The 17,884-nt window shown below is 38.9% G+C and overlaps 1 protein-coding gene across 1 annotated transcript in view; it reads left to right on the forward strand.

Moving 5' to 3' along the window:
• prkci (protein kinase C, iota) overlaps window positions 1–17,884 on the forward strand; it is a 101,862-nt gene that overhangs the window by 72,790 nt on the left and 11,188 nt on the right. The window contains exons 12-16 of the mRNA XM_048604270.1: window positions 2,987–3,074; window positions 5,412–5,537; window positions 11,740–11,819; window positions 13,281–13,370; window positions 17,614–17,729. Of these exons, the coding sequence (XP_048460227.1) occupies window positions 2,987–3,074; window positions 5,412–5,537; window positions 11,740–11,819; window positions 13,281–13,370; window positions 17,614–17,729 (500 nt within the window). The remainder of the gene's footprint in view (window positions 1–2,986; window positions 3,075–5,411; window positions 5,538–11,739; window positions 11,820–13,280; window positions 13,371–17,613; window positions 17,730–17,884) is intronic.

Below are 17,884 nucleotides of genomic sequence, written 5' to 3' on the forward strand. Positions count from 1 at the left end.
CCTTCGCCATTAAAAATACCAGATGATGTGAGTGTAGTGGTGTGCAAATGGCATTGTGGTAAAAGATCAGGCATGATCTATTTAAGCTGAATGGCCTCCTATTTGCTGTATTCTTGAATTGCTAAGTACAAGTGATGTTGGGACATGTGAGGTGTTGTTTTGAAGAGAAAAGGAGTATGTTCAAGGAAGCACACAATAATCAGACAATCCAAAGACAGAAATATATTATCTAAGAAGAGTGTTGACTTTTTTAGAATGAAAAAGCCATTCACAACGACATTGAGCTAACTTATAAATACATTTAAGGAACGTAGAACATAGAGCAGTACAGCACAGTACAGGCCTTTAGGCCCACGATGTTGTGCCGAACTTTTACCCTAAACCTAAGGTCTATCTAACCTCCACCGCTACCTTTATACTATCATCCATATGCCTATCTGATAGCCGCTTAAATGCCCCTAATGAGGCCGACTCCACTACTCTCTCCGGCAATGCATTCCACGCCCCTACCACTCTGAGTAAAGAACCTACCTCTGACGTCTCCCCGCTATCTACCTCCTTTCACTTTAAAACTATGTCCCCTCGTAAAAGCTACCTCCACCCTAGGGAAAAAGTCTCTGGCTGTCTACTCTATCTATACCTCTGATCATTTTGTACACCTCTATCAAGTCACCTCTCATCCTTCGTCGTTCTAAAGAGAAAAGCCGTAGCGCTCTCAACCTTTCCTCGTAAGACCTTCCCTCCATTCCAGGCTACATCCTGGTAAATCTCCTCTGCACCTTTTCTAACACTTCCACATCTTTCCTGTAATGAGGTGACCAGAACTGGACACAATACTCCAGATGTGGCCGAACCAGGCTTTTGTATAGCTGGAGCATAACTTCACGGCTCTTGAACTCAATCCCTCTATTAATGAAAGCTAACACGCCATAAGCCTTCTTAACAACTTTATCCACCTGGGTGGCAGCTTTCAGGGAACAGTGAACATGAACCCCAAGATCCCTCTGCTCCTCCACACTGCATTTGTATCAAAGATTCTTTGGATTCTTGGATCCTTTGATGTCCTATTTATCAAAAAACTTAAGAGTTGTAGAAGCTATAAAATTCTTTTGAAAAATAAGTTACATGAGATGCTCTTGTGGCTTTTCAGTTTCAAATGCTTCATTATAATGACAGAAATGACAATGTCAGTAATTTCTCTCTCCGTCTTGTTGTAACTGAGGTACATCTGGGCATAGAAGATAGAAAATTGCAGCAGGAAAGTTGGGTCTGCTGTGCCATTCAGTATGATCATGGCTGGCCATGCAACTCAGTTCCCCGTTCCTGCTATCTCTCCATACCCTTTGATTCCTTTAGCCCTGCAAACTGTAACTAAGTTCTTGAAAACATTTAATGTTTTCGCGTCAACTTTTTTGTGGCAGAGAATTCCACAGGCACGCCAATCTAGATGAAGAAATTTCTGTTGAACTCAGTCCTAAAAGGCCTATAAACCATAGACGGAGAGCCCTGGTTTTGGACTCGCCAGGTGTCGGGCGAACACCCTTCCTGTGTTTATCTTGTCTAGTTTTATAAATTTTTATGAGCATCTCCTCATTCTTCTAAATTCCAGTGAATATTGTTCTAATCTATCTGTGTCTCTTCATGTCAGTCCTGCTAACCAAGGAATCAGTCTGATAAACCTTTACTCCCTCCACAGCCAGAACATCCATCCTCAGATAAGAAACCAAATCTGCACACAGTACTCTGTGTGGTTTTACTAAAGCACAATATAGTTACAGCAAGATCTCCCTTCTGTTTTTGAATCATTTCGCTATGAAGGCTAACCTACCACTTGTCTCCTTAACCACCTGCTGCATCTGCATGCTGACTTTCAGCAATTGGTGTAAAAGGGCACCCAGATCATCTTATACTACCATCATGTCCAAACTATTGCCATTCAGATCACCTGCCCTGTTTTTTTTCTATCAAAGAGGAAAGCCTCACATTTATCCACTATACTCCACCTGCCATGCATTTGTTCACTCACAACTTTTCCAAATCACACTGAAGCATCTCTGCATCCTCCTGTTGGTTCATGCTCCTGCCCAGCTTTGTGTCATGACATTGCAAGAAGATGAATTTCGGTTTTCGTTGATCTTTTCTTTTCAGGGGAGGAAAAGGGGAAGTGTTTGAAGGTTTTGACCCAGCAACAGTAAAGGGATGGGAATGCGTTTTCAAATCAAGATAGTTCATGATTTTCTGATGGCAGAGTTCCCAGACTCCTGTTTCCCATGACCTTCTGGGTGAAAGAAGTTGTGGATTTAGAAAGTGCTGCTGAAGGCACCTTGACAATCTGGTGCAGTGCATCTGGTGGATTGTACATGCTGTCTCCACTGAGATTCAGGTAGTGAAGATGTAAATGTTTAATGTTGTGGATGAGGTGCTGGCTAAGTGGATTGCTTAGTGCTGGATGGTGTTGAGCTTTAACTACTGGAAATACACTTAACCAGGTGAGTAAAGAATATTCCATCCCAGTCCTGACTTGTGTTTTGTGGGCTGTGGATCAGCTTTATGGAGTCAGGAATTGCATTACTTGCTGGAGAATTCCCATGCCTCTGGCCTACTCTCGTAACTACAGTATTTATTTTTTCTGATCCCCTTAACTTTGTGGTCGAATTAGCAAATGGTATGTTGCTTGGCGTTTGTGTTGAGTTGGTCTCGCAACATTTCTCTGTTATTCCCATTGCTTTTATTGTAGAGGAGCATTGATGGTGGTCCAAGAGTCATCTTGAACCTTGCATTTTAGTTGAAGAAAGAGACAAGGATGGAAATGGTTGGAAGTTTTTCTTTTGGCCAAGTTTTATAATGGGTTTTAAAGCTCTTTTCTGGAGAACCTATATGGCGTTTATTGCATTCTCATCTTCGAAGAATTTAAGGGGATTGGTGAATTTTACCAATGTATTCTCTGGAATTATGTTTGAAATTAATTTTTTTGTTTTAATTACAGGAAGGCTTGAGGCCTGGAGACACAACCAGCACATTCTGTGGTACTCCCAATTATATTGCTCCAGAAATCCTGAGAGGGGAGGATTATGGTAATGTTGTTTGGTATTTTGTTCTAAACTTCCAGCTGGTGAAAATCTAGTTTCCATGTTGAAAGTCAGTTTGTGGGTGGGGTGATAGGTTGTGAGTACTAAAATGAAGGCAGTACTAAAATAAAAGTCCTGATCTAATATCAATTATTGAATTAAGCTGATTTTGTACAATTCCCATTGTAATTTTAGTCTTGGTTGGAATTATTTGGACTCATAAACCGTTGCCCACTCAAGTGGGGCTTTCTAGACCTTTTGAGTCCTTGCAGTGTGAGTTTAAAACGTAACATTTCAAAGACCATTCGAGATATTTTTAATCAACGTTTCCAGATATGTTTTGGGACACCTCTGGAGCAGGTGGGACTTGAACCCAGGCTTTCTGCCTCAAAGGTAGAGAGAAGACCATTCTAAGCTTTTTTTTTAATAACAACCTGAATGTTTTTTGTTATTTACCCAGTATTATATTCAGTATAGCAGTTTGTTGTTCTGCTGGCTATAAACTGGCATTTTAGTTTTACTATGGCATAATTTTTCAGAGTAAAAATCCTCTCCAATCCCTATTGAACCACTGTAAAGAAAGTCATTTGACCTGAGGAAGAGTATTTTATGCTCAATGAAACTGTGCCCTTAATCCCATGAGCCTGCCCTGTTCTCTTAATTCTTCTACTTGCATTCTGCAACCATCTAACAAACCTCTTTTTTTAAATGTTGGCATGCTCTGCTTTGGTAGTGTGGATATCAATTCCTCAAAATCATTTTTCAGAATACTGATCAAACATATAAGGCAGTGAGTGGATGAAGTTCTGCAGTGCATTTCCTGAAAGGGTGGTATTTTGAAAGAGAGTTACTTTTGAAAGGGAATTGGATGTTTTCTTGGAAAGAAATACCACTGGGGGAAGAAGTAGAGGACAGGACTGTTTTGGAGAAAAAGTAAGTGCAGGGCCTATTGGGTAATGTGTCACAAAGCTGGCACAGGTAAAATCACTGCATGATCTCCTTAGTGATTTATTGGATTGTGTGTAATTAGCACAATTTTCCAATGTGCAAATAATTAATACATTGGATAAACCATCACTAAAGTAGTTGATTTTTTCTTTAGTTTTTAAAAGAAATTTGATAAATGTGAAGAACACTCATGAAGTTTCTTTACATGAATGCTTTGTCAAAAATAATCATTGTTCCAATAGTAATGGAGATATATGTCACCTAAGTTATGTGAGTTGAATTTCCTGGAGTTGAATAGCTATTGTATTTGCGAGCTTGTGTTTACATTTAAGCATTTTATCTGTGATTGGTCAGAACCCTTAGGAGCATAACCCATTTCAAGTCTGAGGTACAGGAAGTCCTCATATGAATTGCAAAATGTCATTATGCAGGTGCAGCAAATGGGATGTTGTTATTTATGGTGAGGCACATCTGGAGTACTATGTTGAGTTAGTCTCCACTTTAAGAAAGGACGTATGTGTTAGTTTTTCACAAAATATTCACTTGACTGAATCCTGGAATGGAGGGCCTGTCTTTTTTTTCTTTATTCATTCACGGGATGTGGGCATTGCTAGACAGCATTTATTACCCATCTGTAACTGCTTTCTGGGCAGTTAAGAGTCAACCAATTTGCTGTGGTCTGGAGTCACATGTAGGCCAGACCAGGTAAGGATGGCAGTTTTCTTCCCTAAAGGACACTAGTGAACCAGATGGGTTTTACCGACAATCGACAATGGATTCACAGTCATCATTAGATTCTTAATTCCAGATATTTTATTGAATTCAAATTCCACCGTCTGCCCTGGCGGGATTCAAACTCAAGTCTCCAGAACACACTCTGGGTATCTGGATTAACAGCCCAGCGATAATACCACGAGGCCATCGCCTCCCCACATTATCTTATGATAGGTTGTGTAAGCTAAGCTGTATCCGCTGGAGTTTCAAAGAATGATGTGTGATCTTAGTAAAGCAGTTATGACAGGGTGTGCCCAAATGATGTTTCCTGATATGGCAGAGACTAGAACTAAGAGGATGCCGTTTAAAAAGAGGTCTCCCATTTAAAACGGTCAGAGGGTCATCTTTAGAACTCTCTTCCTCTGATTTGTGATTGCTTGGGGTTGGGTGGGGGTCGGGGTGGTAGAGAGAGACGCACACTCATTTTGGTCAATTCAATCACTCTGACCCATTCTCCCTCTGTTGGAATGTTGCATTGGAGGAGAACTAAGAAAAGCATCTTGCCTGCCGGGCCATACTTGGGACGCCTGAAAAAAAAACTGAACAAAATTACCCTGTTCTTACAGTTTTGATTCTTTATTTGTCTGTATCGTTTAAAATGGTCATCTGTATTAATTTCAGGTTTCAGTGTGGATTGGTGGGCTCTGGGTGTGCTGATGTTCGAGATGATGGCAGGCCGATCACCTTTTGACATAGTGGGGAGCTCAGATAATCCAGATCAGAACACAGAGGATTATCTCTTCCAAGGTGAAATGTTATTTTTTTATATTTCCTTCCAATTTTATTTTATATCCAGAGTCTAGGATTAAGGTAAAGTTGCCACAGTCTGACCAGATTATCAGCTGCTCTATCATTTTGAGAGAGATGACTGGCTTGAGCTGAGTTTCACCATGCCACAGGCAAGGGGAGTTTGAGCAGGCGGAATCCTTTGTGGTAGCCTCAGCTAGAGTGGGAAATTGGGAAGTGTTGGCATAACTCTGCATCACAAACAGTCCAGCCATCTGGGGCTGGTGAGTAAAGTGACAAACATGCTGATGTTCTCCATCTGGGCTAGGGCAAAAGGATGGACCATTTGGACTAAATGATAGTGATCCTTAGCAATGATTATGTTCAAAAGTTAGAATTTGAAACATTGTTAGTCCAGAAGAGGGCGCTGTCTTTAAACAGGATTGAGACGCATTGATTTGACACGTGTATATGTAGCTTTAATCTGTGTTTAATGTTGCCCCTTGGGCCAAAGAAGAGGAATTCCCCTGCATACAATAAATGAGAAGGGGGAAAATACCTTAAATATTGAGAAACGAGAATAAGTCATCTTGGGATTTGTAATTTTAAAACACTTCAAGATTTGACATACAACTAGTGTTTCCCACACTATGCTGCAACCAAATTCACTAACAATTCTATGTGCAAGCAGCACACGTTTGACTTAAGTTTTTCAGTGCAAGTTTAAAAAATAAACATTCAGTTAAACGTCATATCGTGAATGCTACTTGGAACAAAAGCAAATATAAGAGTCATACAGTCATACAGCACAGAAACAGATCCCCTGTCTAACTCATCCTCGTCAAACAGACATCCCAATTTGCCTAATGTTTTGGCCAGCATTTGCCCCAAATCCATCTGAACCTTTCCTATTCATGTACTCATCCAGATGCCTTTTAGATGTTGTAATTGTACTCACCTCCACCTCTTCCTCTGGCAGCTTGTTCCACACACACACCACCCTCTGTGTGAAAAGTTACCCCTTAGATAATTTTAAAATCTTTCCCGTCTCACCTTTGAACCTATTTTCTCTAGTTTTCGACTTCCCCACCCAAGGCAAAAGACCTGTTCATCCTGTCTTTGCCCCTCAAAATTTTATAAGCCTCTATAAAATCACCCCACACTCTCAGATGCTCTTGGGGTAAAAAGGCCCCTGCTATTAAGCCTCTCCCTATTGCTCAAACCCGCCAGTCCCGGCAACATCCTTGTAGACCTTTTCTGCACCCTCTCAAGTTTGACAAAATCATTCTTGTAGAAGGGCAAACAGAATTGTTCGCAGTATTCCAGAAGTTGCCTCACCAATGACCTGCACAGCCACAACATGACATCCCAAATCCTATACTCAGTGTTATGACCAATGAGGGCAGGTGTGCCGATCGCCGCTTTCAGCGCACTATCTACCTTACCTGCAACATCGCTTTCAAGGAGCTATGCACCTGCACCCCTCAGTCTCTTTGTTCAGCAACACTCCCCAGGACCTTCCCATTAACTCTATAAATTCTGCCCTGATTTGTCTTCCCAAAACTCAACACCCCTCATTTATCTGAAGTAAACTCCATCTGCCAGTCCTTGGCCCATTGGCTTGTTGAAGTACCTCAAAAATTGTGGATTTCTTCAGAAATGTTTTAGAAATGAGGCAAGTAAGGAGGTGCACTGTCAGTGGCAACACACACCACCGTTACCTCCTAAAGAGACTTTTTGTTCCAGAGACACTGATAAGAAGGTTGGAGATCTCAAGATAGTAACAGTCAGCGTACCATAATGGTAGCACTCTTCAGCTGAATCAAATGCTTAAAAGTTCAAGCTTCAGTTCAGAGACTTCAACAGATGTTCAAGGATAATGAATCAGTGCAGTATTGAGGGAAAACTGTTTTGTTGAAGGTACTGGTGATAAACTGTCTTAGGTGAGGACAAAGGATCCATGGCAACGGGCTAAGAAATGAATGAGAATTGGCTACTATGTCATTGGTAACATCGTTAAAGGTGCTGGTCCTCTGCTGATTGTGAGATCTTATGCACAAACTTGCTGCTATGTTCAATATTTTACAACAGTGACTACATTTCAAAAATATATTGAACTTTTGGATTTGTATTATTATGGATATTGCTCAGGGACCTGACACCAGTTCAGAATATCATTCATGTTTACAGATCCAGTCTGTGCTAACATCGGAAATCAGAGATTGTCTTTTGACATTCAGTAGCATTGCCATCATTGATTTCCATTGTCAACAGCCTGGGGGTTACCTTTGATTTGGAACTGAACTGCCAAATAAATACTGTGGGTATAAGATTAGGTCAGAGTCTCAGAATCCTGCAGATCGCAACTTCCCTCCTGACTCCCCAAAGCCTGTCCACCATCTGCAAGGAACCTGTTGGATGTGTGATGGAATAGTTCCCACTTGCCTGGATGAATGCAACTCCAACAGCACTCAAGAATCTTGATACTATACAGGACAAAGCAGCTTGTTTGATTGGCACCACATCCACAAACATTCACTCCCTCCATGACCAGCTTGCAGTAACAACAATGTGTGCCGTCAACAAGATGCACAGCAGAAATTCATGGGCTGCTTAGAGAAAACCTTCCAAACTCATGACCACTTGCGTCTAGAAGGACAGTTGCAGAAAATCTATGGGAACAGCATAATCTTAAAGTTCCTCCCAAGCCATTCAACATCCTGAGTTGGAAATAACCATTGCTTCAATGTTGCTGATACAAAGTCCTGGAACAATACATCTCGATGACGTTGTTGGTCTCCTTATACCAAATGGAACTGCAGCAGTCAAGAAAGCAGCTTACGTTTACCTCCTTGAGAGAAACTAAGGCTGGATAATAAATGCTGGTCCAGTCAGCGATACCCATATCCCATGAATGTATAAAAAATAAAGTTCAGCAGGTACTTAAATTTTAAAAGAGAAATCTGACATAAATGCAGTGCTCAAAACACACCAATGAAATCAACCTTGACATTACTTGCACCTGTAGAATTACACAGCAGTGGCATCTCTGGAGTTTTGAGAGAATTTTTCAATTATTTCCATACTACTTTCCCACACATCTGTTATTTGATATTTTTTCCTCTTTTCAAGTATTTCTATTATTGAAAGTTGATGAACTGCTTCTCACACTTTTCAGTCACTGCATTCCTGATCCTGTGAACTCACTGCAGAACCATATGCTGTTTGCCTGTTCTCTCTCATCCCTTTGCCAATTGCTTTATATTCTCTGCTTAGCAAAACAAATAACTGTCTCTCCTTTACTCAATAAAAGTCTGTTATAATTTCTTCTCTGTTCTTGAAGGAAGTGTTTTATCAAATCTTTCAAACATCTGAAAATTGTTTGACACATGTAAAATTACTTTGTGGAATTGTTGTAATTGTTATGAAAGCAATTAAGACAGGTGAGTTTGTGGTGGACCACTGAAAGGGACCACAGTCGCAACCAGTCTATTGTTAAAAATCAACCTAAAGGCTATTGTTGATGACTCGAGGATGGGATAGAGCTGCATAAACCTGGAGGGTCCTTGTTGTGTACTGATTGCCACAAAACCCTTCAATGGTGACTGAATTGGGTCACTGGTGTTCCCTCAAGCTCTCTAAAATAACTAGAGAATACAAGTTTGTTGATGTTGTTTGAGAGTAGGACAGAACTTAACATATGTATTGAACTCGTACAAAACTCCGCTTCCTGTAATCAACGGGAGATTATGCTTTGGTGGTAATATCACCGCATTAATAATCAGAGGCGCACGCTAATATTCTGGGGTCACAGGTTCAACTCTCATTTTGTTTAAATTCAATTAAAGAACAAAAGCTTGAAAGCCAGACTCAGCAATGGTCTGACCATTCTGTCATCTTGGTCTCTTTGCCTAAGAACAAATATACTTGCCATAAAGACTGTGCAGTGAAGATTCACCAGACTGATTCCTGGGATGGCAGATTGTTGTATGAGGAGAGATTGGATTGGCCTATATTAAATACATTCAAAGCTGAGACAGATTTCTAATCATTAAGGGATTGGAGCGTTACGGGCAACTTTTCCTATAATCTGCGTGCAGAACCGTTCCAAGGGTCGATGCGTGGCAATTGCTGTGCTAATGCTTTTTACAGCATTGACTCCATATATGACCTTGGAGTTCTGTGCAGAGGCAGAGAAAAGATAGCAGGCATGCACGTTATGGGGATTAGGTAGGAAAGTGGTGTTGAGGAATAACAGATCAGTAATGATCTTATTGAATGGCAAAGTGAAGCTTGAAGGGCTGAATGGCCTACTTCTGCTTCTACATCTTATGATCTTCCTGAGGTCAGGGGATATGCAGGTTATTTCTTCTGTTGAATTATTTTAAAAATAATTTGCAATATATATCAATTCAGTTTTCCATCCTCTGTTGTGTGTGTTTGTTTATTCTTTTGGTGGACAGATAAAATCATTCCTGTTGTCGTCCAAAATCTGCGTTCACACATTGTCGAATATGAAAGATTAGGAAGTGATCAGAAGCAAGAATCTTGGTTATTTTGTTTCTGGAATCCAGTCTGGAAATTTCCTGGCTATTCAGGTTCAATCAACAGTTTAGTTCACTATCTCTTTGGACATGATTCAAATTTTGTCACTACTCTCCACTGTCTGAGATTTAGGTTTGGTGCTGTGGACTCTTTATCTTTAATTATCAGCCCTGAGAATAAAGTCCTTGATTGGCTTTTATTTTTCTCCGTTGTCAAGGCTTTGCTTCAGACAACATCATCATTTGTGTGATTGATATCTCCAGTTTGTTGTTCAGAAATGTTAAAAATGGAGAGTGCACCAGTGTTTCCTTAGCAACATGGTGCCAACCAGTTCTTCTGTAGTAACATTACTATGCTCAGGCAGTCTGACTAGAATAGCTGTGTGGGGTTGTGAGTCTCACCTCAGATTATGCAAAATGTTGTCAGATTCTTTTGAATCTTTCATTTGAAATTCTTTCATTTTGAACACATATAAGCAAGAATGAAAGGAAATTAAGTTTATATTACCTGTCAAACAAGATTATAAGTGATTTTTAAAAAAAAAAGTGCTAGAAGTACAGAACTGATGTAAGATCATTTATCTTGGTAACATGAACAATGTCTCTACAGGTAACCAGACCTCCTGAGTATCTGTAGTATTTTGTGTTTTCATTTTGGATTTCCAGAGTCCAGTTTTTTTTGCGGTAACATTGATATGGTTCAGTATTCTGTAATGTTGACTAACACTGCCTGGTGGACCTCTCAATGTATCACAACAGTTTTTTGTTATTTTTCATGGGTTTTTTTTATAGATGTGTTGACCTCCAGTTAACTCTTAACTCTAGCCAATTTGCTCCATCGTTCAAATTTCTTCTGAACGCCAAAGTCTGCACTATGATCAGTTCTCCTTTCATTACCCCAAATCTTTGTCTTAGCTTAATCAGAATCTTCTTGATTGCTCCAAATGAATGTTGACTGCTACATAATTATTATTTGACAGCTGTTAAGCTGGGAGGTTTTGAAATAATGATAGTGAGGAAACTATAAATCTGCATATTGGAGAAAAGGAGTCTCAAGGAGACCTATTCAGTGTTGCCAGTATTCTAAGGGATACAAATCCATTGAACTCTGATAAATTGTTTAACAAAATCGTAAACCCTGAAACCAGGGACACATGCCCAAACCCAACAAAGGTAGGGTGGACTGTCAGAATTATTTACTTCTCTCAAAATTAGTGAAATCGTGTATTGCCCGAAGACACGCCAGAGGTGGATATTGTCTCAAAATCCAACAGTAACATAGATTTTTATTTTGAGAAAAGATGGAATTGTGAAATTAGAGATAAGTATACATTGTGATAATTTTGAACTGTCTGAACTACATTGGTCTTTCTTCGGTCCAAGCATTGTTAATATTTTATAAGTTTAGAGAAATCCTTCTCCATAATTACGGACCCTTTTGACTCTGAACAGACTTGCACCTAAAACAAGCATTTATCATCTGCACAATTCCCTTTTTATTCTTTATAATGCTAAATCAGTTAACTTTCTTATTTGAAGTAAGATTTGATGTACAGTAATTGGAGTGTATACAGTCAGGATGAACAATGTCTTGATTAGTAATCCAATTTGTTAAATATTGGAATAGTATTGATGCTGGGCACATTGTTAATTCAAACTTGTATTTTTATGCATTTCAGTCATTTTGGAAAAACAAATCCGTATTCCACGCTCCCTCTCTGTCAAAGCTGCTAGTGTGTTAAAAGGATTTCTCAATAAGGTATGGATAGTACTAATCTTTTTGCTTTATTTTGTAGCATATGCTTCAACCTTGGCATAGTTTAATTGTCAACTTGCACAGAATATTTAGAACTAAAGTATAGCTTCAACCTTTTGAAGTTATCTTCAATGTTCTTGGACAGTTGGTGCTGATGGTGTCAATTACTTTACAGCAGCCCCTTCTGTTCTGTGCAATGGAACCTTCCAGTCATCTTGGCCTTATTTTGTGGCTCTTCCTTTCTGAATACCTTGGCTTTGTTAATTCTTTCCTTTTTTTTTTAAAGCCTAACTCCTCAGTTACATTAGCTGTCAACTTTTTAAACTATTAATGTTTAGTATCTCTTTCTCACCTATGAAATTCATTTGGATAATTACTGTTGTAGTTAATGCATTTGTAATATTCCTTTGTTGATTTTACAAAAAAAAGTTGTTTTGTTATACCTTCTGAACTAGACCTTCTTGGAAATCTATGGATGCAGCATGCAGCTGGAAAGATTTGATGATATTCTATCATTCAGAGAGCTTAGTTCAAGGAAGCTTCTCAATTATTTGTGCAACCTAGAATTCCATATTAAAACTGATGGAATTTCAGAATTGTAAACTTTAGTCAGCTTTGAATGTGATTTGATTTGAGCTGTGCTATCTTCGTTCATTGAATTTCAAGACTCCAGGTCATGCAGCCAGTGAAGCAATCATAGTCAAAACATCTAAAAGGGTTAGGAGATATGGAAAATTGGTATGCCATTCCCACTTTACAGAATTGCGTATGTAATAGGGAGGTAGCATTCCAGAGGCAGATAACTAAAAAAAAGCATTAAGATCCAAAATACTAAGACTGTTTGTTTGTTTGTTTGTTTGTTTGTTTGTTTGTTTGTTTGTTTGTTTGTTTGTTTGTTTGTTTGTTTGTTTGTTTGTTTGTTTGTTTGTTTGTTTGTTTGTTTGTTTATTGTGAGTTAGATGCTAGTCTTTCATCTCTAGCACAGGGTTCAATTCCAGTTGGGATTCTAGGTATAAGAGTTTCCTTTGCTGTTTGTAAAGGACTTCTGTAAAATGAGTCTGGCAGACCCAGCCCAATTTCTCATAGGTATGACAACACATCCCAATTCTAGCTTAAAACTGTTTGGTGCAAATTGTCATCTTATTTTGAAGGGTCATTGGCTGATTTGGACAGTGCAAGAATGGTGCAGTGCAGTATGAGGTATGCTTTTAAAGTTTGCTTATGAAAACATATTTAGAATAGATTAGAAAGCTCTTTGGCTGCAAGGGTTAGTTTTACTGACTTCAGAGTCCTTGTGTACCAAGACTTGATGCTTCGTATGCCAAGTATTTTCTTCCCTAACTTTAATTTTGGCACTTATGGCAATATCTCGCGAACATCAGAAAAAACTAAATCTAAATGCTGATTGGGGTAAGGCTACCTTTGTTCTTCAGTGCTGTCTTACAGCTGATGTTTTTGCTTTAGGATCCTACAGAGCGGCTTGGATGTCACCCACAGACAGGATTTGCTGATATTCAGGGTAATCCTTTCTTCCGCAACGTAGACTGGGACTTGGTGAGTTTACAGGAACAGATTCATCTTCAAATGAAAATTGTCCCATACGTAATGCAGCTATATGAGTACTTGTTCAAATGCATTTTGTATATTTTGCAGAAGATATTAAAATTTTATACAATAGATATTATATATGGTAGCCACCTGCCATCTCATTCAAGACTAAATTTCGAGACAATAATTTGGATAAAATTAATACCTGGAATATTGGCTGTTAATTCTGTACAGTAAACATAAATTTGTTGGGCACTATTGTGTATATAACATTACTGAGCAGTGATGGAGAAAATGATGTGGTTTCAATGCATTTTACTTTACAACACGCATTTGACTTAAGTGCCAAATAGAAGGCTGATTGATTTTTTAAAAATAGTGAATAGTAAGACAGCAGGTAAAGACAGCAAGACTAGGAGGTTGGTTAAAGGACAATTTTATGATTTAGAGCCACTGGCTGCAGGGGTTTGCTGCTTTTCAATTATACCAGTTGTCCCCTCAAATGGTCTGGTTGTCTGTTTTATTAATGGAGGCTGATTCCTATTGATCTGTATCCACCAATCATTAAAATATTCGATGACCCTGTCTCCACAACACTTCTGGTGAAGAGAATTTTTTGAGAGGGAACATGTCTCCTTTTTATCTTAATTCTCAGAACCCTTACTTTTAAGCTTTATTCTCTAGTTCTAGGCCCAGCCACAAGGGAAACATACTTTACCATCCATCCTGTCAAGTAGACTCAGGACATTGTATGTTTCACTAAGATCACTTTTCAATCTTTTAAACCCCATTGATACAGACCCAATCTGTCCAACAACCTCTCCTCAGAAGCCAACTCCTTCATCCAAGCAATTGTGAAGTGAACCTTCTCTGCCCTGCTTCTAAGTCAATTATGCCCTTTCCTTCAATGGAGGCAAAAAAACAGTGCTCCAGATGTCATATCACCAGTGGTCTACATAACTGTGGCAAAACATACTACTTCTCGTTCCGTTCCCCTTGCAATAAAGGACGACATTTCATTTGTCTTCCTAATCACCTGTTGTATTTGCATACTAGCTTCTTGTGCTTCCTGTATGAGAGCATCTAGGTCCCTCTGTACCACCGAGTTCTGTAATCTCTCTCCCATTTAATATGCCGCTTTTCTGTTTTTGTACTGAGTAATGGCATTTGTAATGGCTTTATTTGGGGAAAATTTGGTTTGATTAACTTTATTTTACTTGGTTTTTCTGTCATTGCTGCCAATGATAACATGACTACTGTGCCACAAGAGACCCCCTGCCCCAAAAGAAAATTCTGGTTTCATGTGTCCTAGTCCTGATGAGTGCAAGGTGTAAACCCTTGACTTGGTCTCCTTTTAATAATGTTTAGGGGACTCTTGTGGTGCAGAGGTGGAGTCCTTAACCCTGGACCCAGAGGCCCGGGTTCAGGTTGCACGTGCTCTGGAGGGGTGTAATAACACCTATGAACAGGTTGATTAGAAAAATAAGTCAAATTTTAAAATTAATGTTTAAGTTCTGTACTACGAACCAATTATCCAAAAACACAATTTCCCTTTTACACATGACTCTATTTGATTGAATTAAGATTTAAGAGGCCTGTTTCACCCTAATAGGTTCCAGCATTTATCTCTATGACCGAAGTTAGGCTAACTGCCCTAAATTTATTTTGCTGTTTTTGTCTCCCTTACTGGAAGGTGACCTTTGCTGATTGTCACACAATATCGTCTTAATTGTCTGCTATTGCATCTCACCCTTAAGCTAATTTCCCAATTCACTTTAACTGCCCTTTCTTAAAGCCCTGATAATTGGTAGAGGTTGGGTCATTTGAATATTTTTAACATTGTGGTGCATCGATTCATGATTTATAAAGGAGATTGATGGTTGTCAGGAATAGGTGGGCATGTAGATTTGAAGCCATGATTTCATGAGCCATGACCTTTTAAAATTGCAAAGCAGGCTAGGAAGGCCAAATGGTCTACTCCTTTCACTTTTATGATGAAATACTAGTCTCATACTTACCCTCCTCTCAATTGAACGGTATGCAAAATTCAAATATATTATGCTCAGAGATACCATTACGAGATGTCATTAATTAATCCAGTCTCATTGCAAATTACCAGTCCTAAAATAGCCTGCTCTCTGGTTGGCTGTAGAATGTGTTATTCTAAGAAACTGCCCTGAAAACATTTTGTGGAGTACCATGTTCCAGGCAGCATTTCCTAAGTTGATTTATCCAAACTATAGGTAGATTAAAATTACATGGTTAAGATGAGATCTTAAGAGATGAGTTCAGGGTGCTGAACAGTGGATGGGCAAAAGAACCATCAGTGCCCTTGACATAATTTGTACTTGCCTAAAGCAGCCATAGCACATGAAAAGACCAATCAAATGGTGGTTGAAGCAAAATGGTTTCTAAAATAAATAATTGAGAAAGGAAAAACCTAAAGCGGAAATAAATAGAGACCCAGAACAGGAGAATGGGTCTTGTGTTGCAGAGCTCTTAAGGTTCCATGTTCTTTCCGACTACCGATTTTGTTTCATTCTTCTCTTCCATTGTCCCAACTTATGAAAGTGTAGTTTATTTAATGTATTGATAGTTAGATGCAACAGACCTTGGCTACACATCCCAATAGTAAATAACAAAATATTATTTCTCGCCTCTTATTTTCAGTAAGATCAAACTATGCTAATGAATGTTCATATATGATTGTTGGCAGGTAATTTGATAATTTAATTATAAATACATTGTTGATTAAAAAGTTATTCTGTGTTAGGAATATTCCCTAGTTCAGGGGACCCTTGTATTTTCCAAGAATGAAATAAACCCAGGATTCAGCAAACAGTAATCTTTGGACTATTAACTGTAACACTTTAAATGCTGCATGCTAAAACTGCATCAGTCAAATGAATTTAGGCAATCAGTCATAAATTTGGAAAGAATTAAGTTAATTTTACCAAGTTAAAACTTGAAAATCATTGGTCAATCACTGTATTCCACCTTCTAATTCCTTTCTCTTGCACCACTCGGCATATTGATTCTTAAATTTGTTTTCCTTATGTGACTATGATAAACTAAATCTGTATCTATGTGCCTTTCTAACTCTGCTGTCAAAATTGTACTTTAACCTGAACATTTGAGGAAACTCTTTATTTCGTCGATATCGTTTCAGTCCTGTCATTACTATTGTGTTTTTTCCTGAAGTTGTTAATTTGCAACAATCACTTTTGTAGTCAGATTTGCTGATGAGACAAAGTCGGCAGCATTTTAAACAGTGTTTAGGATAGCATAAAATTACTAAGGGATATTGAATGACTAAGTGAATGGGCAAAACTGTAGCAGATGTAGTTCACTATAATCAATTGTGAGGTTATCCATTCTGAACCCAATAAAGGATAGATCAGGGTATTTTCCAGGTGGTGTGAAGTTAAATACAGTGAAAGTTCAAAGAAATCTGGGTGCTCAGGTGCATAGGTCTCTAAAATGGCATGAAAAGATGCAGAAAATAATGAAGAAAACTCATGGAAAGCAAACCTTTATATCTAGAGGACTGGAGTACAAGGGTACAGTGTTTATGCTGCAGTTATACAAAACTCTGGTTAGACCCCCCTTAGAATACTGTGAGCAGATCTGGTCCCACACCTTAGTCTTGGAGGGTGTACAGTGTTGTTTATAAGAATGGTACCTGGACTTCAGGGGTTAAGTAATGAAGAGACATTACACAAATCAGACCTGTTTCTTCTAGAACTCAGTAGGTTAAAGGGTGATGTCATTAAAAAAAAATCAAAACATTAACAGGGAAAGACAGATTAAATAAAGGTAATTTGGGGGTTTGAGAACTAAGGGGCACAGTCTGAGTATTAGGGCCACAGCATGCAGGAGAGATGTTAGGAAGCACTTCACATCCAGGGTGGTAGATGTTTGGAAATCTCTTCCACAAATGGCAGTGGATGCAGGTTCAGTTATCAATTTTAATTCTGAGATGAATAAAGTTTTGTTAAGCAAAAGTATTAAGGAATATGGGCCTAAGGCAGATACATGGAGTTAGGCCACAGATAAGCCGTGATCTCATTGAATGGTGGAACAGGCTAGAGGGGCTGAATGGTCTACTCCTGTTTCTATGTTCCTATTGCCTAGTAAAGGGTTGTTTTGTGCTTCTGTTAGAAGCCTGCATTGCCTGCAGCAGGTAGAGTGAGCTAGCATACACAACCTACAGTAAAATTGAACATTTCAATTTCTATCATTGATCTAGATGGAACAGAGGCAAGTCATTCCACCGTTCAAGCCGCATATTTCTGGTGAATATGGACTTGACAACTTTGATTCCCAGTTCACCAATGAACCCGTCCAGCTCACTCCAGATGATGAGTAAGTATAAGTTATGATCGTTTTCCTTTGTCTTCTTAAGACCCAAATAGTTGATTATCTGGAATTGGAGAGTGATCAATTCTGTTATTTCCCATCCCTACCTACAAAATTATAATATTTGTGGGCAGCTAAAATTGTTCCAGTAGCATCTTGAG

The sequence above is a fragment of the Rhincodon typus genome, chromosome 13, assembly GCF_021869965.1.
Source record: "Rhincodon typus isolate 14 chromosome 13, sRhiTyp1.1, whole genome shotgun sequence".
Classification (NCBI taxonomy): domain Eukaryota; kingdom Metazoa; phylum Chordata; class Chondrichthyes; order Orectolobiformes; family Rhincodontidae; genus Rhincodon; species Rhincodon typus.